Source organism: Cervus canadensis, chromosome 5, assembly GCF_019320065.1.
Source record: "Cervus canadensis isolate Bull #8, Minnesota chromosome 5, ASM1932006v1, whole genome shotgun sequence".
NCBI lineage: Eukaryota > Metazoa > Chordata > Mammalia > Artiodactyla > Cervidae > Cervus > Cervus canadensis.
The window spans coordinates 100,203,932-100,223,371 of record NC_057390.1 but is presented as its reverse complement, the minus strand read 5'-3'; the positions used below and the strand labels follow the sequence as shown (position 1 = coordinate 100,223,371).

The 19,440-nt window shown below is 64.3% G+C and overlaps 1 protein-coding gene across 1 annotated transcript in view; it reads right to left on the bottom strand.

Moving 5' to 3' along the window:
* The window catches only part of LOC122442539 (collagen alpha-1(V) chain), a 156,435-nt gene that overhangs the window by 86,215 nt on the left and 50,780 nt on the right, over positions 1–19,440 (bottom strand). The window contains exons 6-32 of the mRNA XM_043470391.1: positions 17,976–18,192; positions 17,517–17,874; positions 16,825–17,011; positions 16,310–16,364; positions 15,749–15,806; positions 15,398–15,551; positions 15,002–15,129; positions 14,612–14,736; positions 13,531–13,895; positions 13,021–13,308; positions 12,742–12,910; positions 11,967–12,061; positions 11,341–11,503; positions 10,725–10,916; positions 9,306–9,631; positions 9,052–9,139; positions 8,607–8,751; positions 7,139–7,379; positions 5,989–6,178; positions 5,533–5,779; positions 5,064–5,194; positions 4,047–4,135; positions 3,178–3,263; positions 3,002–3,107; positions 2,535–2,666; positions 1,679–1,846; positions 659–668 (exon numbers count right to left, since the gene is read on the bottom strand). Coding sequence (XP_043326326.1) covers positions 659–668; positions 1,679–1,846; positions 2,535–2,666; positions 3,002–3,107; positions 3,178–3,263; positions 4,047–4,135; positions 5,064–5,194; positions 5,533–5,779; positions 5,989–6,178; positions 7,139–7,379; positions 8,607–8,751; positions 9,052–9,139; positions 9,306–9,631; positions 10,725–10,916; positions 11,341–11,503; positions 11,967–12,061; positions 12,742–12,910; positions 13,021–13,308; positions 13,531–13,895; positions 14,612–14,736; positions 15,002–15,129; positions 15,398–15,551; positions 15,749–15,806; positions 16,310–16,364; positions 16,825–17,011; positions 17,517–17,874; positions 17,976–18,192 — 4,513 coding nt within the window. The remainder of the gene's footprint in view (positions 1–658; positions 669–1,678; positions 1,847–2,534; positions 2,667–3,001; positions 3,108–3,177; positions 3,264–4,046; positions 4,136–5,063; positions 5,195–5,532; positions 5,780–5,988; positions 6,179–7,138; positions 7,380–8,606; positions 8,752–9,051; positions 9,140–9,305; positions 9,632–10,724; positions 10,917–11,340; positions 11,504–11,966; positions 12,062–12,741; positions 12,911–13,020; positions 13,309–13,530; positions 13,896–14,611; positions 14,737–15,001; positions 15,130–15,397; positions 15,552–15,748; positions 15,807–16,309; positions 16,365–16,824; positions 17,012–17,516; positions 17,875–17,975; positions 18,193–19,440) is intronic.

Here is a 19,440-nt window from a genome sequence, read left to right as displayed (position 1 = left end):
TGGTGGTGATGATGGGATGGTGGTGATCGGTGAATGGTGGTGGTGGTGGTGGTGTGATCGGTGATGGGTGCGCTGATGGATGGTGATGGTGATGGGTGGTGATCGATGGTGGTGATGGTGGTGATGGTGGTGATGGTGATGGTGATGGTGGTGATGTTGGTTGATGATGGTGTGGTGGTGGTGGTGATGTGATGGTGGAGTGGTGGTGGTGATGGTCGATGATGGTGGTGAGTGATGGTGGGTGGGTGGATGGTGATGATGGTGGTGATGGTGATGGTGGTGATTGTGATGGTGGTGATGGTGATGGTGGTGATGGTGGTGGTGGTGATGGTGGTGATGATGGTGATGGTGATGGTGGTGGTGGTGATGGTGGTGATGGTGGTGGTGATGGTGGTGGTGATGGTGGTGATGGTGGTGGTGGTGGTGGTGGTGGTGGTATTGATGGTGGTGATGATGGTGATGGTGGTGATGGTGATGGTGGTGATGGTGATGATGATGATGGTGATGGTGGTGATGGTGATGATGGTGGTGATGACCGTCACACTTTGTCTAGGCCTCATCAGGTGCCAGTCCTGCTCAGCATCCTGCATGTTCCATCACACTTGGTCCCCAGGACACTAATGTGAGGTGGATCTTATTACCCGCTTTGCAAACGCACCTGTGGCGGCCTGCAGAGAGTCAGCGACATGCTTAAGGCCACACAGCTGGTGAGGAGGGGAGTACTGTGCCCAGGCACCTGTGGTCACTGCCTCGCCCCTCTGTGCTGGGTGCCCAGGTGCGTGCTTCTTCCTCTGTGGAGCTTGTCATGGCACGTGTGTCCCCACCGTGTGGTCAGCCCAGTGCCCACAGGCTTGCTGCCCTGAGGGTCCAGAGAAGGGAAGGACGGGCCCGCTTTCCTCGTGTGCCAGCCAGGCTGGGCTGCTCACCTGATGTAGCTGGCGGGGAGAGGACATGAGCCCCCGCCTTTGCAGAGTCAGATGGGCGCGTGAGCCAGCCTGGCCCCTGCCCCGGTTCTGCTGTCCTGCCCCTGGTCTGGGGATGAAGTGTCCCCGCTCTGAGTTCACAGAGCTGACCCTATAGTCACTGCAGCCAGTTTCAGGGTTCGAGGACGCTGGGTCTTGACCATTCCCTGCCGCCCCTGCCCCCCGCCCCTTTGTGGAGACTCCAGGGGGCACAGGTGAGACCTGGCCTGCAGCCGGGGTGGCCATGCAGTGGGGAGGTCACGGGCTGGACCAGCCCGGGCCTGGGGGCAGCAGGAAGTGGTTTCCAACCACAGGAAAATAGTTCTTCACCACTGCTCACCTGAATGCTGTCCAGTTCTCTCACTCCAAGGATGCTGCGAAGACCATGGAAAGAATTGTTGAGAGCCCATCTGGCTTGGGGCCCTTCCTTTTCCATTGTGTGACCCGGGATGAAAACTGTCCCAGCAGGATGTAAAGTGTGACTTGTTGTTGGGGCGAGGAGAGCCTGAGCAGGAGGACGGCTCTCGGGAGGCCTTTTTTGTGGAAAGTCTCCCAGGACATCAAGTAGGTGACTCGCCGAAGCCCCTGCCTGCCCTGTGTCCCCTGGGCCAGTCCCGCGTGTCAGACAAAGCAGGCTCCCCTGAGGAGGGGCGCTCCGCGGGGTGGGCAGGGGCCCCGTGTGCCTGCCGCCCCATGCACACGCATGCCTGCCGCACCTCTCTTGCTCGGAAGTGGACTCGGGCGGGGCTGCCCTCGCTCAGGCCAGACTTGTGGCCGGAACTGCTGGCCAGTGCTTCTCTCCTGCTATCGCTCTGTGGGCAGCTCAGCCCTCCTGCGGCCTCAGAAAGAGGTGTCCATCCGTCCTCTCGAGTGACCGCGTCTCCCTGCACACGTGTGAAGCGCTCCGGCTAAAATCAGCTGCAAGAGCCACAGGAGAAGCCAAGTGCGCGGCTGGAGCCCCGGGACCCGTCTCGTTTGGCCAAGGAGGCTCTGGGTGCCTGGCGGGCCCTGGGGGCCGTGGCTTTTATTGAAAGGGAGGGGATTGCAGGATGAGGTGGCAGGGAGGGAGGGAGGGAGCTGGGAGCCAGCGAGGACGTGAGGAGCAGGGCCTCCCCGGTCTGGGCCAAGACGCTGCTCGACTCCAGCGCCCTTGGGGTTGTAGAGCTCTCCAACGGAAACTTTGCAATTTCCTCAGCTCACAGCAGGGCGCAGCTTGGATAAAATCTCATTATGGGAAAAGGCAGAACTGATCCCCTCAGCAAAAACACCCGGCTCAGCCAAGGACGCACGCGTCCTGTGTGTGCCAGTGACCCGGGCCTCGTGGGCCGCCCGGCCTGCCCTCGGCTAGGAGACAGACGGCCGACAGCCACCCTGGGCATTGGGGCTGTGCGGGGCGTGGAATGGCCACGATGACTGCCAGGTCGCTGCAGAAGCTCCTAGGGCCTCTGCAGAGCTCCACTGACCTGGTGGGGCAGAAACACAGTGCGTGAAAGGAGAAAGCCCTGGCCTCCGTCAGCGCAAGGGAGGCAGTGACGGCCGCGGCCCCCCTGCCTCTCTGGGCAGTTGACATGCCCAGCGCAGGGCGCGGCACTTAGAGCTAGACGGGGAGGTTAAAGGGTGTGGCCTGGCATCGGAGGTGTGGCCACTGGTGTCACCCGTCTCCGTGAGGCGGGCGGGGCGGGCACCTGCCCCGTGGAGGGCCGCCTGGAAGGGGCGGCAGTGTTGTTTACAGGCGCTGGAGACCTAGGTTGGCACAGGTGTGGGACTCGCCACTTGGCTCCAAGGAGACCAGGCTGCTCTGAGTGGCTCGTGCCCTTGTTGGAGTGACCCGTCCGAGCCTCGGTGGGTGCACCTGTGACGTGGGGCTGGGAGAAGGAGAGCCAGCTTCCTCGGGGGGATGCTGGGGCACCGGGCTGGGGCCAGGAGGGGCAGCAGCTCCCGGTGGGCACTGTGGGGAATTCCATCCCCACTGGGCCTGGGCGGGGCATCAGGACTGGGTGGGGGGTCTATGCTGCAGCTTGGGCTGGGCTGTTGCTGACGGAGGAGACGCAGTCGCAGCCCCACTCCCCCCGGAGGTCAGCTGCCTGCTCTGGGCTGGGCCGCACTGGCCTCATGGCTCCTGAGGTCTGTGGGAACCAGGGGGCCCTGTCAGGGGGTGCAGCGGGGCCCGTGCCCCTGGGGGTCCCAGAGGGAAATGCTGCTGCTGGAGGCTCACGGGCTGGAGAGGGAGCGGGTGGGCGGGATTCGCTCATTAGCTTGTGGTGTGGGGTGCGCACAGCTGCTCCGGGCTCTGCGGGACGGCTGCGGGGGGACGGGCGTGCAGGAGGGGGTAGTGAGTGTCAGTAAGGGTCAGAACCCCACCCCCATCACCGCGGGGACTTCAGCGGGGCAGAGGTGGCCCAGCGGGGACCCCTGGTGAGTGCTTGCGGCATCAGGGATGAGGGGGCCAAGACCCTGCTCCAGGGCGAGACAGCGCCAGAGTCACTGGGCGAGGAGCTATGCGGCGCGACCTTCCTGGTTCGACCCCCCAGCCGCCGTTTCCCCGTCGGTAATTGGGACTGTGGTGAGGTTCAGGAGAGATGTGTGTGGGGGGGGCGCCCAGCCGTGGCCGGGCACAGGGTGGACCCCGTCACGGGGCCAGCGTTCCCCGGATTTGGGGCTCTTGGGCTCATCTACTGTGGAGGCCCAGGGGACCCACCCCCACTGACCTCAGATTCCGTCTGGGAAATGAGACAGGTTTACTGCACTGGGGACTTGACTTTCTCAGAAAACCCTATAAACTCTTTCTCAACTAACATCTTCAGGGGCAGCCCGATGTTAAAACCTGCTGAAGACCCCGGGCCCCTCCGTGGAGAGGCCAAGAGGGGCGAGGGAGCCCTGGAGGCCAGCGGAGGGGGGCTGTCCTGCTGACACTCAAGGCCCCGAGGGGCTGCGGCTGGGGGCCCCTGGCATCTCCCACCAGAGCTGCCATGAAGACCCCAAGGGGCGGATGGTAGACCCCCACCCTCTGAGGGACATGCCCACAGAACAAGCGTGAAAACCCATCCAAAGATTTGGCGAGGAAAATGATTTTTCAACACATACGGGCATTTGCAGGGGAGGGTGGGTGCCGGAAAGGAAGGCGGCTTCATGCTGGGGGGGGCCTTGACTGGTCACGTGGTCACTGCCGCCACCTGGGGAGGGAGTGGGCAGGGTGGGGACAGGCCTGGCCGCGAGCCGGGTCAGCAGGAGCGTCCCAGGGCCTGGGGTGAGCGGAGACGTCTCTGTCTGGCTGGGCCTGTGTGTGGGTGTGGACGGCTGAGCCCCTGGCCTTGCTCACCCCCTGGTGCGGGATCTGCGAGCCCGGGTCCCGGGCCAGGTGCCTTGGGACACAGAGATGCTCAGGCCACGTCTGCAGCTCCGGGACCGGGGCTTTCCAGGGAGACAGGAACTGTGACGAGTGTACCGGTTGCTCCATCAATGGGCGCACCCTCTGCCCACAGTCACGGCTGCGCCCCCAAAGGCCCTGAGCCTCTTTTTTCCGGTAGCTTCATTTGCAGAGCATATATTCCCAGGTGATGCTAGTGGTAAAGGACACACCTTCCAAAGCGGGAGACGAGAGAGACATGGGTTCCTTCCCTGGGTGGGGAAGACGCCCTGGAGGAGGGCGTGGCCACCCACTCCAGAATTCTTGCCTAGACAGGGGAGCCGGGGGTGGGCTACAGTCCGTAGGGTCACAAAGAGTCAGACACGACTGCAGCGACTTAGCGCACATGCATTCAGATGTCAAGCTGCCAGTCGCAGGGAAGATGTTTTATTTGAATTGGATGAGATTTGAAGTAGAAGTCATATTGTTTAATAAAAACTTGTGGCTTTGACTCACTGCTCTGTCATATGGTTCTCATTGGATGGAGAATTTAAAGTGAGGGCCGGGAGCCCCTGACATCAGAACAGAGAAGAGGGGGGCGGGCAGGGTTGGCGGCTCTGCCGGCAGAGGGAGACGAGGGAAGAGTGGGTTTGCAGAGGGCAGGCTCTGGCCCTGGTGCAGGGCGGGTCGTGCTGAGCTGTGGGCGGGTGGGGCTCTTATGGGCCCCGGGGCTGGGACAGCAGCAGGCAGCTCACCCTGCACGCCTGCTCTCCCCGGTGGCGGGAACGCAGAGCAGGTGTGGGCCGAGCCCGGGGATGCTGCAGCTAGGCTGTGGTCAGTGGTGTTCACGGGGAGGGGCCATCCGTGCGCATCGCCAGAGGCAGAGCTGGACATTGGGGGGGCGGGGCCACAACTGGCACCTGATGAGGTGTGTGATGAGTGGATGAATGGGTCAGTGGGCGGGTGGGTGGGTGGATGGGTGGGTTGATGGGTGGTTGGATGGATGGATAGATGAGTGGATGGACAGGTGGATGGGTGGGTGGATGGGTGGTTGGATGGGTGGATAGTTGGGTGGGTGGATGAGTGGGTGGATGGATGGACAGATGAGTGGATGGACAGGTGGATGGGTGGGTGGATGGGTGGTTGGATGGGTGGATGGTTGGGTGGTTGGATGGGTGGGTGGCTTGGGTGAGGCAGCTCCCCCGCAGGTCTGGCCCTGAGGACCAGCTCTCAGCTGTCAGGCGGTCCTCTGGGTGCCCAGCGGGCTCCCTCTGTGCCCCCTGCTCAGAGCTTTCCTCCTCCCCCAGGGAGACATCCAGCAGCTGCTGCTCGTCTCGGACCACCGGGCGGCCTACGATTACTGCGAGCACTACAGCCCTGACTGTGACGCCGCCGCCCCCGACAAACCCCAGTCCCAGGACCCCAACCCCGATGAATACGTGAGTCCCAGTGGGGGCTGCGGCCAGACCTTCTGGGAGGGGCGGGGGTGGGGGACACAGAGGCCATGGGACCCCCGTTTCAAATAAGCCCAATGGGTGAGATGACAATCGGTCCTGGGGACAAAGTAGATCCCTGACTCGCTTTACGAAGCTCCCCGTGCTCTGAAGCGACTGAGTCACGGAGGACGTTGGTCAAGAGCCTCTCACACCAGTTTCTGGGTCAGGAGAGCCGGAGCCTGACTCAACACTGGGGCGGGCGCTGAGCGAGCGGAGACGCTGCAGGTGCCCTTGGGGGCCGTCTGGAGCTTGCGGGACAGGCGCGGCTCCACGCTGTCCCAGCACAGAGATGGGTGCTCTGACCCCCAGAGCAGCAGGGACCCCGAGGGCCAGCCTCGTCCCGAGCGCTCCCGGAATGGGTCTGATGCCGCCATCTGCCGACCGGGGTCAGCCCGCCCGTCCACCCACCCCCACAGTCCAGCAGCGCCCCAGCTGACTTGATTTTCAGTTCTGTGCACCATTTTCAAATCCTCTGCCCTCCCTGCTCGGATTTGACTCCTGTTTCCTTTAAGTAAAATTCGGGTCTGCCGGTTACTTCTCCACTGAGCGCCCCTTCTCTCACGAGCAGGCAGGAGACAAGGGGGCGCTCCATGAAGCCCCGGGGTCTTGGATTCAGTCACTGAGCCGTGTCTGACTCTTTCCCGCCCTCTGGATGAGAGCCCGCCAGGTTTCTCTGACCCTGAGGTTTTCCCAGGCGAGAACACTGGAGTGGGTTGCCGTTTCCCCCTCAGGGGATCTCCCCCCACCCTGAGAACCGGGTGGATAGTGCTCCCATCTGGGTCCCTGCAGCCAAGGCCTCCCGGCCACCCCCAGGTTCCCCCCCACACAGCGGGCGGTGCCCACTGTGTCGTCCTCCGGGAAGTCCCTCCCCTGTGGTCTGGGCCTTCCTTGGAGGTCAGGGGCCCCCGGGCGGCAGCAGCATGGCCAGCAGAGCCCGTGGTCCGGCTGGTAGTCTCGGCCCTCGGGCGCTCAAGGTCAGAACATCAGGCCTTTCAGAGGGCACGGGGCCCTGTTCCCTCCCCAGGACGCCCCCCGGGGCTGACTCTGCTCCCCGGGGCTGACTCTGCGCCCCAGAGCTGGGCACGGGGGTGTCTGTCAGGCCCTCAGGGTTGGCGCTTGGCGTTGGGCACAGCCTTTGGGGCCCACTCTTACCGGCTGAGCCCGCGGGGGAGGGAGACGCGGGCTGGTGTCCCGGCGGGGTGGGGGCTCCCGCCCTCCTCACGCGGCCCCGTGTGCTCTCAGTACCCCGACGGAGACAACGAAGGGGACACCTACTACTACGAGTACCCCTACTACGAGGACACGGACGACACGGGCAAGGACCCCGTCCCCACCAAGACACCCGTGGAGGCGGCTCGAGAGACCACGGAGGTGGCCGAGGTCCGGTCCCTGGGGGCCGTGGTGCGGGGTGTGGGGTGTCCCTGGGGGCCATGGTGCGGGGTGTGGGGGTGTCCCTGGGGGCCGTGGTGCGGGGTTGGGGTGTCCTGGGCCGTGGGCGGGTGGGGGTGGTCCTGGGGCGTGTGCCGGGGTGTGGGGGTGTCCCTGGGGGCCGTGGGGCAGGGTGTGGGGATGTCCCTGGGGGCCATGGGGCAGGGTGTGGGGGTGGTCCCTGGGGGCCATGATGTGTGTGGGGGTGGTCCCTGGGGGCCATGATGTGTTTGGGGGGTTGTCCTTGGGACCCATGGTGTGGGGTGGGGGGTGGTCCTTGGGGGCCATGGTGCGGGGTGTGGGGTGTCCCTGGGGGCTGTGATGCTGGGTGTCAGGGTGTCCCTGGGGCCCGTGGGGCAGGGTGGGGGAGGTGGCCCCTGGGGTTCGTGGGGCAGGGTGGCAGGGTGGTCCCTGGGGGCCTTGGGGCAGGGTGGGGGGGTGACCCCTGCGGGCCGTGGGGCAGGGTGGGGTGCTGGTCCCTGGGGGCCATGGTGCGGGGTGGAGGGCTGGCTGACGTTTGGCCCCTGGGTCAGGAGAGGGGGATAAGGAGGCCTCGGTGAGAATCGGGGGGCTGTTTGGTAACATGTGGAGACCGGGCGTGGTGTGGGCAGGAGCTTGGCAGGAAAATGAGGGACCACGGGACCATGTGCGCTTTGTCCTCAAGGGGAGTGTGGGGCAGAGGGCTTCCCACAGTGAGCGGGACGCGGGGGGACGTGGATAGGATGGAGCATGGTCCCCTCCCCACAGACAGCCCGGGACACTGGCCTGTGTGGCTCTCAGAATCTGGGGGCGTCTCTTCCTCTTGTTTTTGGCTGCCCCGTGGCCTGCGGGACCTTAGTTCCCCTACCAGGGGTTGAACCCAGGCCCTCAGCAGTAAGAGCGTGGAGGCTTAACCACTGGACCGCCAGGGAATTCCCCGTTCTCTTGTTTTAAGAAACTGTGAGACAGCTCTACCTGTCCGGGTGTGCAATCCTGGGTTTTGTTGTGCACAGCCCGGCCTGGGGCTGCGCTGCCTCCCTTGGGCCGAGGGGCCCCTGCGCCCCAGTCCACAGGGTCCAGCTGACCGATGGGTCTGCCTCCCTCTCCAGCCTCGGAGGAAACCCCAGACCTGGTCCCGCCACGCTGGCCTCCCCCTAACCCTGCGTGTCTGTGCCCGGCTCTCAGGAGCTGACCCAGCCCCCGACGGAAGCCCCTTCGGCGCCCGACACCACCGTGGGCCCCGGGAAGGAGGAGGAGGACCCCGGCATCGGGGAGTACGACTACGTGCCCAGCGAGGACTACTACACGCCACCCCCTTACGAGGACTTCGGCTACGGCGAAGGCATCGAGAACCCAGACGAGAACCCCGACGAGAACCCCGACCAGAACCCTGACCAGAGCCCCGACCAGGGCGCCCGGGCCGAGGTGCCCACCAGCACGGTCCTCACCTCCAACGGCTCCAACGTAATTGCTTCCCTGCGAGCGGGCTTGGCCCCGGGCGGGGGCTGGACGCCTGGGCTCCCCCTTCTCTGCCCCTCACCTGCAGTCCGGGGGCGGCAGCCCTGTCCCCCGCCCCACCACACCTGGCCCTTGGCAGCTGGGCGTGTTAGATGCTCCCCGGGGCCCCTCGAGTTTAGAATCGCCAACTTGCTGGGTGGATCTCAGTGTAGAATGGAGCCCGGCCTCCAAGTCTCGCAGGGTTCGGGTGGAGATGGATGAGGTCACAACTGTTTGCAGGCTTGCTCCTGTCTGTGGGCTGGGAGGGGGACAGGCCCCTGAGCTGGGGGTCGGACGAGCAGACGAGACACCACCCGACTTGAAATCTCTGCCAGTGACTGACCTTGGACGGTGATGTCCCCGTCTCGAAAGAAACCAGCGATCTCACTGACAACCTGGTGCCCGTGAGGCCCGCCCCTTGGGGTCGTTGCCTAGTTTCCAGGTTGAAGAGGGGTTTGGCGCGGCCAGGGCACATAGCGGATGCTTGGAAATAGCCACTGTGTGATGCTGAGTTCTGGATGGCCAGAGGGCTCACACACGGGGCTGTGGTGGGCTCAGGCCCCTCTGCCAGCAGGCATGGGATCATGGACGTCTTACCCCGAGGCCCAGGGCCTGAGGCGGAGCCCCTGATGGCTGGGGTTCCCCAAGTGCACAGGGCAGTCTGGTGGGGCACAGCTGTCTCTGGGCGGCTCTGGTTCGCACGGCATCGTAGGGGTTTGGGATGAGTTTCCCCTTTATGAGAGGGAGACAGTGCCTTCCAGCAAGTGAGCCCCCAGGCTCCCCGTGTTCTGTGACCGGAGAGGCCGCGGTCCTTCGGGCCCCGAGGCCGGGGGCCTGGGTCTGCCTGCTACCTGGCGTCCTTCGGCTGACCACTGCTGCCCTCCCCCTAGCCGGCCCCGCCTCCGGAGGAGGGGATGGACGATCTGGAGGGAGAGTTCACGGAAGAAACCATCAAGAACCTGGACGAGAGCTACTACGACCCATACTACGACCCCACCATCTCCCCCTCGGAGATCGGGCCAGGCATGCCCGCCAACCAGGACACCATTTATGAGGGGGTGAGCGGCCGCGGGGGGCGCCTCCCTGGGCCTTGGGTGGGACCCCCGCCTCATCAGCCGTGTGGATCTGGTGTAACCTGTGCCTTCTTCCTCCTCCCCCCTTCTCTCTCTGCATCTCATGAACCCCAGATCGGAGGGCCTCGGGGTGAGAAAGGTCAAAAAGGAGAACCTGCCATCATTGAACCGGTAAGATGCTTTCTTATTCTGTCTCTGGAACTAGCAGGGCCAGGGGTCACATTTTGGGGGCTTGTGGTGGGTTAGGTAGGATGGGGACCCTACTCTGCTCCCAGGGGACCCAGGGGACCCCTGCACCTCTGTGCCCCGGGCCACCATGAGGAGCCACGTGACCTCACGGATGCTGCGTGCTGCTTTGAAAAATCCCTGGGCAGGAGAAGGTTCTGGACCTTGACTATGGGAGTGTCTGCTGAGACTCAGATGGGTCAGGGCCCTTGGTGCCGCGCGCCCAAGATCCAGACACGTCACCATCACCGCACACCCAGTCCAGCTCAGAAGGAGACTCGGCTCTGGGAAGGAGGGAGCCCCAGGGAGGGCCGAGTGGGGCCGGGAGCTGCCGGTCGGTCCATCGTGGGCGGGGAGGACCTGATTCTGCCTCCAGCTGGTGAAACAGGCAAGCTTGGTTTTCAGCCGCCTCCAGGGGATTTAATAAAACAGCTCCACGCCCAAACTCCCATTGAGTAAAACTGCCCTGTACCTGGCGACGGGGCCGGAGGCAAGGAACAAAATGACCGTTGATAACGCCTTAACCTTGGGGAGAAGTTCCGTGTGCCCCTCATGGGATTGTGGGTGTTCGCGGGGTCCCACGTTCTCTGCCCTCAGGGAGCCACGCCTGGCTGGGAGCACCCGGGCCCACCCTGTGGCCTAAGGCCTCTGCCCTGACCCGGGGCGGGCAAGGTGCCACGTGATCAGAGGGAGGAGGAGGGGTGCCCTGCAGCCGCACGTGGGGGGCGCGGCCTCGGGGGCCGGGAGGCCGCTCTGGACGTGGGAGCAGGGGGCGGGGGCTGGCTGCCAAAGTCCAGTCCTGCCACATCCTCCAAAAGCAGAGGGAGGAGGCCCGCGTCCTGTCTCCCGAGGGTCACCAGCCTGGCGCCCGGGGCTCTGGCCTCCGCCGCCAGCACCCGGTTCCTGGTGCCTGATCCCAGGGCGTGACTCCAGTGGAGACTCCAGGGCCCCCCCTTATCCCGGGGCGCCTGGCATGAGAACTGAGGCGGTCCTCCCGTCCAGTTCCCATGGAATTGGGAAGGTTCTTTTGGAGCCTCGACCCCTTAGAGGCACCAGAAACCCGTGGCTGGGGCGTCAGGACGAGGGACTGGGTGACGGTCATGCTCTCTGCTCCCCTCGCCCCTGGCCTGACCCAGGTCCCGCGGGGCTGCTGCCACTGGGCACACACATCCTGTTCTCAGGCTCAGGACACCCCCTTTCCGGTGCTCCCCAAGGGTCCAAGGGAGACAGGGCTTGTCTGGGGTGAGGGATGGGGTGCAGGGGAAGGGACAGGGCACCAGGGTAGGCGCCCGAGGACAGGTAGCCCCTTGCTCAGCGACATGAAGCACCCTGACCCAGGACGTCCAACTCTGGGAGGGCCTGGCCGGCATCTCGGTCCGGACGAGCGTCCTGTTTGCCCGTCCCCCGGAATGGGCCGACCCTGTTCGAGGGCCGTAGCGTCCAGGTCCGGCTGGATGCTGGTGAGGGGGGCGCGGGGCGTCCAGCTGCCAGGCTGTACTGCAGAGGGCAGGTGGAGACGCAGGCTGAGAACAGAGAGGGGATCTGACACAGAAAGCGTGTCTTCAGGAAGTCCGGTCCAGCCTCGTCCGGGGGGCCATCTGGACGTGCTCTGGCCATGTCCTTCTCTCCAGCCCAGCCCCCAGCCTGATCAGAGTACTTGTGGGGTGGGGCCAGTCCCCCCGGGCGTCATGTAAACAGTTGGAACATCTCAACCTGGAGCATCGCTGGCTGTCCTCAAGTCTTAGCTCCCCATAAACAGAGGGCTGAGCCCTGGGAGGCAGTGGACATGGTCTTGACACATCCTGGCCCGTGGAGGTCGAGGGGCCGCTTGCTGTCCCCCACCTGCCCCAGTGACCTCCCTCCGGGGCGTGTGACTCGCTGTCCACGGAGCTCTTGGAACCAGCTCCTCTCTCTCCATCCATCCGTCTCAGGGACAGTTCCCCCCAGAGCTGTTTCCCACTCGGATCCGGTACCCGCTGTCACGGGTCAGCATCACCAGTGCTCCTTGAAAGGACAGGACCCCCCGGGGTGGAGGCGGACTCAGGTCAATGAGACCTGGTGCTCCAGGAGGACCCGGTGTCTCCCCGTCCGGGGGCCTGAGTCACTTGGGAAGGCCCGTCGCAGGCACGAGCCTCCTCCTGTGGTTTAAGGAAGGTTTTCTGGGCCCTGCTGCTTAGCAGATGGACGGACCTCCCTGTAGAGCTGTGTGGAGCTCCGCTAAGGCTGAGACCCCCCCGCCCTGGCGGGTGTGGACCAGGGGCTCTGCGGGCAGACCACCTCTTTGTGTCTCGGGAGCGCTCCTCGGTGGGGTGGTGGCCGCAGGTCCCTTCCCCGCTCCTGGGAAAGTGCAGGTGCCCCCCGTCGGGCCCACCCATCCCGCGGCCCCCAGCCCTCCCCAGGCCCGTGACCCTCCCCTGAGGGCCCGCCCGCCGGGGGGCTCCCTGAGAACAGAGATGGTGTGTCCTCAGTGCAGCGGGGCTGTCTCCCTCAATCCCGGTTTAGCTCTGAGCCTGCTCAGCGGCCGTTGTCAGAGGAGCCAGGAAAGCCCGGAGAGATGAGGCGGGCCGGAGGGAGTTGTGTGCACACACCTCTGAGTGCACCTCGGTGCAAACACAGGGTGCGTCCTCCCGGCGTCCGGGGAGCCCGGTGGGGAGGATGAGGGGCTTGGTCTGCAGGGGCCTGGTGTCTGACCGCTGTGTGCCAACCAGGTGCGTGTCCGGGGCACGCCCACTCACCCCTAGGAAGCAGCTCCAGGTTCACTTTCGAAGGAAAGCCCAGGATTGGGGGGGAGGCACTGGTCGGCCCCACAAGGGCCCGAGCTGGCTTTCTTCCGGGCAGCAGGATGCAGGTCTCCACCGGGCCAGCGTGTGCAGCCTTCTCATCCCTGTCTCGGCCGCCACCGGACTTCACGGGGAGGAGGGGTCCACGGCACCCACAGGCCCTTCGTGCAGCCGAAGCCTTCTCAACAAGGCTGGACAGAAGCCCCTGTCCTGGGACCGCAGACCCCACCCCACCGTGTTCTCAGCACACGAGTCCCCTGCCGGGGCTGGAGGTCCGCCCCTCCCCGGGAGGCTGTGCGTTGCCTCAGACCCCTGCCGTGGGCGTGGGGCACCGAGGACGTTGGGGCCCGCCTGACCGTGGTGCTGAGCGGTCAGGGGCAGAGAGGAGGCCCAGGCCGGGAAGGGGCCCAGAGCCGAGGCCCGAGGGCGGGAGACCCCGGCCCGGAGCTCTGGCTGCAGAGACGCGAGGCCCCCTGTCGTCTCCGCTGCGGGGCTGATGGAGTCAGGAGGCCTTGTCCCTACCTGCGGGGAAAGACAGTGAGGCCGGGGGCGGGAGGCCACGTGGACCTGGGCTCGGCCGGGGCAGGGGCTGGAGGAGGGGGAGGAAGGGTTTGAGCGTCCGGTGGGCCAGGCTATGTTTCCCACGGGGGAGGGGCTGCTGCAGGTGAGGGAGGCGTTTCCTGCTGGAGGAGGGAGGGGCTGGGGCCCCAGCGCAGCCTGTCTGAGTGGTCAGCCCCGAGGGGCCTCGGCCTGCGGCCCCTCCTCCTCTTGTCCTCCGGGCAGCCGTCTCGCCGTCACTGGGCCCTCGGCCTGGGCTCCACGGCCCCCTGGGCTACCGTCGCCCAGGCCTGCCTGGGTGCTGCCCCCAGGGTTGGGAGGCCAGCGCTGGGGCCGGGGGCTGGCCCCCCTCTGTCCTCCAGAAGCTGTCCTTGGTGGAAGCCTGCCGGCTGCTGTCGGGCTGGAGACGCTCAGAGCTCCGTAACCGTGGCCCCCGCCACAGCCCCACAGCAGAGGCAGCCGCTCCAGACCCGTCCCCGGACGGAGCGTGCGGCCCTGGAGGCCTGGGCCGTGGTCCTCCGGGCCACCCGGCCCGGGAGCCATGCTCGGGGCTGGGGCCGGGAGGCCAGGTCCACGTTTCGGGATGGGGGGAGGCCGTCCTGGGAGCTCAGACGCTCTCCCTGTCTCTTCCAGGGCATGCTCCTGGAGGGGCCGCCCGGCCCCGAAGGCCCCGCGGTGAGTGTCCTGTTTCATTTCCCGTGACTTGTGGGGCAGGTCCTCGGGGTGCGGGGAGGCCCCTTAACGCTCCTGCATGGAAATCGGGGGCGGACGCCCTGGGGTGGGCACTCGCCCCGCTCCCCACCCCACGCCCACCCTCTCCTGGCAGGTGGGCACCGCCCTGTGGCTGCATCTTTAACTCTGCCCGATTTTGTGTTTAACTCTAGGGTCTCCCAGGACCTCCAGGAACGATGGGTCCCACAGGCCAAGTGGGTGACCCTGGAGAAAGGGTAAGGACAGCCCCTGGGATCACGGGCTCGGTGGCCTCGTCTGGGCGTCCCCCTAGCCCCCCACTAAGGGACCGGCCTTGTCCTCACACACACGGGTGACCACAACACACCGACGTCCTTCCCCAAACTGCCCCGACCCGGTCACCTCTCACGCCACCCCTGCTGCGCCCGCTCTCTTCTGAATTTGGGGTGAACCGTTGCCTGGCCCTGAGCTGGGGACAGGCCACTTCTGCAAGAAGCTGGGGCGTGAACCCCTGGGGGCTCCGGGGGAGGGGCGGTGCACAGGTCTGGCCCCGCGGCCGTGCGTTAGTGGGGCTGACACGTGGGCGCCTGGGGCTCCCGGGCCCGCGGCGTCCTCCCACTCCCTCCAGCTTCCTTGTTAGCAATCAAGCGACAGACACCAGAGAACTTGCTGTGGGTCAAAGGGACCGTCCCCTGCCGCCAGCTGCAGGGGAGATGCGGGCTGAGCCCAGGATGCTGAAATTTCGCTCTGACACCTCGTGGGGGCTTGGGGGTACTGCAGCCCTGTGGCTTCTTGTCCACCTTGACTTTTTCCTTCTTGTCTCTCCTGCTGGTCTAATGGATGCGGATGTGAGCGCGGCCAGACTCAGTGCTAATAAGCGGGCGCGGCTGTAGATTAGAGGCCCTGGGAGCGTGTCTGCACCTAAGAGACGCCTGGCACACGGCCCGGGGCAGAGCAAGGACCTCACGGTTTCGGGGAGGATGCGGCTGGGGTCTGCTTCTGAGGGGGTGTTTGGCTGTCGGGCGCCGGGGCTTTGGGGCAATGCTCCGGGCGGAGTGAGGTGCCGCCTGCAGATGGAGCAGGGGGCCGCACGGCCTGAGAGGGCAGCCGGGTCAGACTGGGCACCAGGCGGGAGTCTCACGTGTTGCTTCCCTGAGCCCGTGGCTTTGGGGGCAGAGTAGGGGGCCCTGGCTCCGTGGTGGCCTTCCCACCCATCCATGCCACTTCCTCCTCGGCTACAGCTGAAAAAGTGAGCCAAGCAAATGAGGGCCCGTCCTCCCCACCTAAGACCCGGGACTGCCGTCTCTAACCCAGCTCCCGCCACAGGTCTGCATGAGACGGGGTGACAGCCGTGTCTGCTCACAGAGCCATCCTCGGATGGGCCCGGGGTGGGGCTAGGTTCAGACGTCAGCGAGAGCAGCGGTCTCTCTTGGACATAGGATGGGACGCCGTCCACCGGGGCCACGGATAGCACAGACCGCGTCTCCCACCAGCTCGGCGTTGCTTCAAGTGTCCACCTGGCACGTTCCCCGGGTGTCCACGGCGCTGGGCCCTGCTCCGGTGCTGAGGATCTAAATGTGCCTGAAACACTTGGCGGGGTGGAGGCTCCTGACCCTGGAAGCTGGGGCTTTTAGAGCTGAGCTCTCTGGAGTTCGAGGCAGGGTTCAGGAGACAGGGACCAGGGTGGGGTGGGCAGAGAGATCACCTGCTCTACGGCTTGCTGTTCTCGGGGTTGGAAGGGACCCCGGCAGCCCCCCGGCCCTCCCGGGCACCTTCCCAGGGGGACGGGCTGATTCCAGCAGCTGACACTGCCCACCCTCGGGTCCCAGTTCTCTTCCAAGGATCATCCCTGCTCACAGCCCAGCATCTTCTCAGTGCCCGGATCTACTGGTTCTCTGCTCCTTAGCTGTGAAAGAACCCTGGATGCAGAGTCAGGACCCACACGGCCACCTGCCGGTAGGGTGACCTCAGGATCCCCGGGGAGGAGAGGAGAAAGCTTTACCCTCTTAGGTTTTGTCCATTGGACCTGCAACTTAAACTGAACAAAGACCTTAACAGGAGAAGAGATAAATCATCTCATTAATATTCTTAATTTCACATGTACAGAGGCCTTAATATAGAAGTGAAAACCCGATAAGTGGTTAGATTTGAGAACTTATATACCATTTTAACAAAAAGCAGTACATTGTGGAGAAGTGATTACAAAATACGTGGTGGGAGGGGGTGGAAACTCAGAAGATAAGGGTGGTTCAGGAAGGTCTGCATGCAGACTCACCTGCGTGCCCACTGCCCACCTCCAGTGATAAGCGCTGCCCCCCTTTCCCGTCATCCTGGTTCGGGCGGGTGGGTGCTGGAGAATTCCCACCACCTTTGCAAAGGGAAGCATGTGGCCTGCTTTTAGGCTGTCCGGGGAGGGCGGGGGCCTTCCCCGCATCTGTGAGTTCTCAGCTGAAGCGGCCTGTTTTAGGGTGGCGTGTTCTGATCGCTATCATCTGCCTGGCCTCACATGCCCGTCTGCACGTGAGAGCTGCTCGCTGGGGAATCTGGAAGATCCTCGCCCCCCCACCCCCACCGGTCCCGATCCTGGAACTCTGCCGCTCTTCCTTTTTTAAAATTATGTTGCTTATTTATTTACGTGTTTCTGGCTGTGCAGGTGTTTCCCTAGTTGTGGAGAGCAGACTCTGCTCTCTGGCTGTGGTAGGCCTCTCTGTTGCAGAGCGTGGGCTCTGGGCAGGCTGGCTGGATTCACGCTCAGGTCTGGGGACGGGGCACAGCCCAGGTCCCTGCTACGTGGCCAAGATGCAGGGTCCACTGAGACCTGTAGGAAGCTTCCAGCTCTGCAGAGGCCGCGGTGCGTGACCGCGGGTGCCCACAGGAGGGGGTGTTGTGCTGTCTCCCGCCTCCTGGGGGCTGGGTGTGGGGCTTGGGCCCCAGGCGCCCCTGTGTGCCCAGGACGTCTTTCGTGGAGCCATCCAGCCTGGGACACATGGTTAGTCACCTGCTCTGCACAGCCGGTGTCTGTGAGGTCCCGGCCACAAGCGTGGTGATGCGGGGCTTCCCCGGGGGAGGAGGGGCCACGTCCTCTCTGTGACCTGCTCGCCCCCTGCCGTGCTGTGGTGGGGCATTACTAGCGTGGCGCTGGGGCCACCTGTCTCCTTGTTAACCCTGAAGCCCCGGAAGCCGGAAGGAACCCTTTGTCATATTAGGGAGCGCACGGGAGGTGCGGGCTGGGAGCAGAAACCCCCAGGGTTTCCGTCCAGGCCCGTCTGGCCTCCTGGGCTCAGATGTCAGTGAGCTCGTCTGGGACTTGCCGGCCCCCGCCTGCTACAGAATGTGAGCGTGGCGGGCGGTGGGGTGGGGGCGCGGCTTCCCCCCAGGTTCTGGCCTGGCCGCAGGGGTAGCCAGTGTTCGGATCTAGATCAGGAAGTGACCACTGAGAACGCCTCTGGCCTCCCCCAAACTGCGACTGCACAGGATCGGACCTGCGCGAGCCACCCCGATACTGAGGACCTGAGGGCCGACGCGGCTCCTCCCCTTTTCCGGGCCTCTCTGAAGCCCGAAAACAGAAGTATCGCAACGTAAAGGCTCCCCTGCGCTCCGGCGCTCCCCGCCCAGCCCCGCTGCCTGTCCTTGTGGTGAGCTGCAGCCGGGCTCTGTAGCCGGGGATGAGCCCCGATCCGCCTGCTGCTGAGTCCTGGGCTCTGGACCAGCGGGGCTGGAGCCGGCAGCTGCTTTCAGTGTCTGAGCGCTCTGTTCCCTGTTGTCTGCGGCGGCGCAGTGCCAGGACGGCCTCGGGAAAGCCCTGTGCTGACCGGCGGGGGCCGTGTGTCTGTACGTGGTCTGCGTGCGGCCACCCCGCGGCACCAGTGCTTCACAGAGCCTGCCTGGCCAGCTCAGGGCACTGATCTAAAGACGCACAGAGGCCGGCCGGCTCTTCTTACGTTGCCCTGAGCCTGGCGGCTGGGGCATGCCCTGCGTCCGACGCAGGCCGTGGACAGAGCAGCCCCGTCCTCGGCTCAAGTCCAGTGGAGGGTGGCGGGGCGGCTGGGATGCAGACCCCTGTTTTGGCTTGAGGGGGCCGAGTCTTTGAGACACAGACCCTGGGGCTTGGCAGAGTTTGGCTGGCAGCTTCTCCGAGCAGAGAGCACAGGCGCGGGGCTGCATGGGACTCGCGTCAGATTTTAAGGTGTCAGGAGGATCCCTTAAAACGGGGGGTTTTCTCCCGCAGGTAAACCCTCTCTCTCACAGGGTTTCCAGACTTTTGTCTGTCTACCCACATGTTCTTGGGGATTGTTTTCAGTGTAGTTGAGGGCTGAGTAGCTTTGGGGCCCCGAGGTTGAATTTTCAGCCCCGCAGCTTAGAAAGAGCAGGAGGGTCTCAGTGGGTGAGGGGCTGCCCCATGTGCTCCCTGGCTTCCAGTGCTACACGCGCGCGCACACACACACACACGCGTGTGAGCCCGCACCACATGGGCGTGGACACTACATGGACGGCATCTCATCCCTGGGACACACAACTCTAAGCTCTGAGTTGGGGGTTTGCTTTGGGATCGACTCGGGGCGGAAAGCTCAGCGGTGAGCACCTCTCAGGGTAGAATTTCCAAGAGGAAGTCTGACTGGCTAAACACTCCCTGGGTTTTTCTTTTTTAAGTAAATTTTATCTTCTGGGAATTTTTTTTTTTTTTTCGAAAATGGCAAGCTAGGACCATTTAGCTGTGCCTATTAGCAATAAAAAACCGGGGCAGCGGGCTGCCGCAAAAATCCTTTGACCCAGCAGTTCTGCTTCTGAGAACCTATCTAAGAAAGATGGTTCGAATTTCCCCTGATGGTCCAGTGGTTGGGACTCCACGCTCTCACTGTTGGGGCTCAGGTTCCATCCCTGGGTGGGAAACTAAGATTCCGTGTGCCGCCCAGTTCAGCCAAAAAAAAAAGAGGAAAGAAAGATGCCTGAAGCTTCATCACAACAGCCTGTGTCCTGATGAAAACTGGACCCAAACATGCGTGAGAGGAGGACGGATTCAGTCACTGATGAGCCCATGAGGGCGGGGACCTCCGAGGCCATTGGAAGGAGTGAGGCCGAGCTCACCAATAGGCCTCCACGTGCGTTAGAGGGAAGGCTCAGACTGCCAGACACGTGTACAAGACCACCTCCTAAAAGGAGAACCACCCCCTCGCCGCCCGGCCCATGGACTCACAGGCGTGATATGCATCACGTGTTCGGTGCGTGTGCTTCTGGCCTCCCTGGGCACCTGCAGGCATTTATCCCCGGCTCCTCCTGGCGGAACAAGAGGGAGCGTTCACGTTCCGCTTTGCAGGCAGCCGTGTTCTGCCACATTTCACAAGAGGAGGGATCAGCCCTGGAGTAAGACAGCCGTGAAGGAGAAGACGGGCGGGTGGAGGTCCGGGC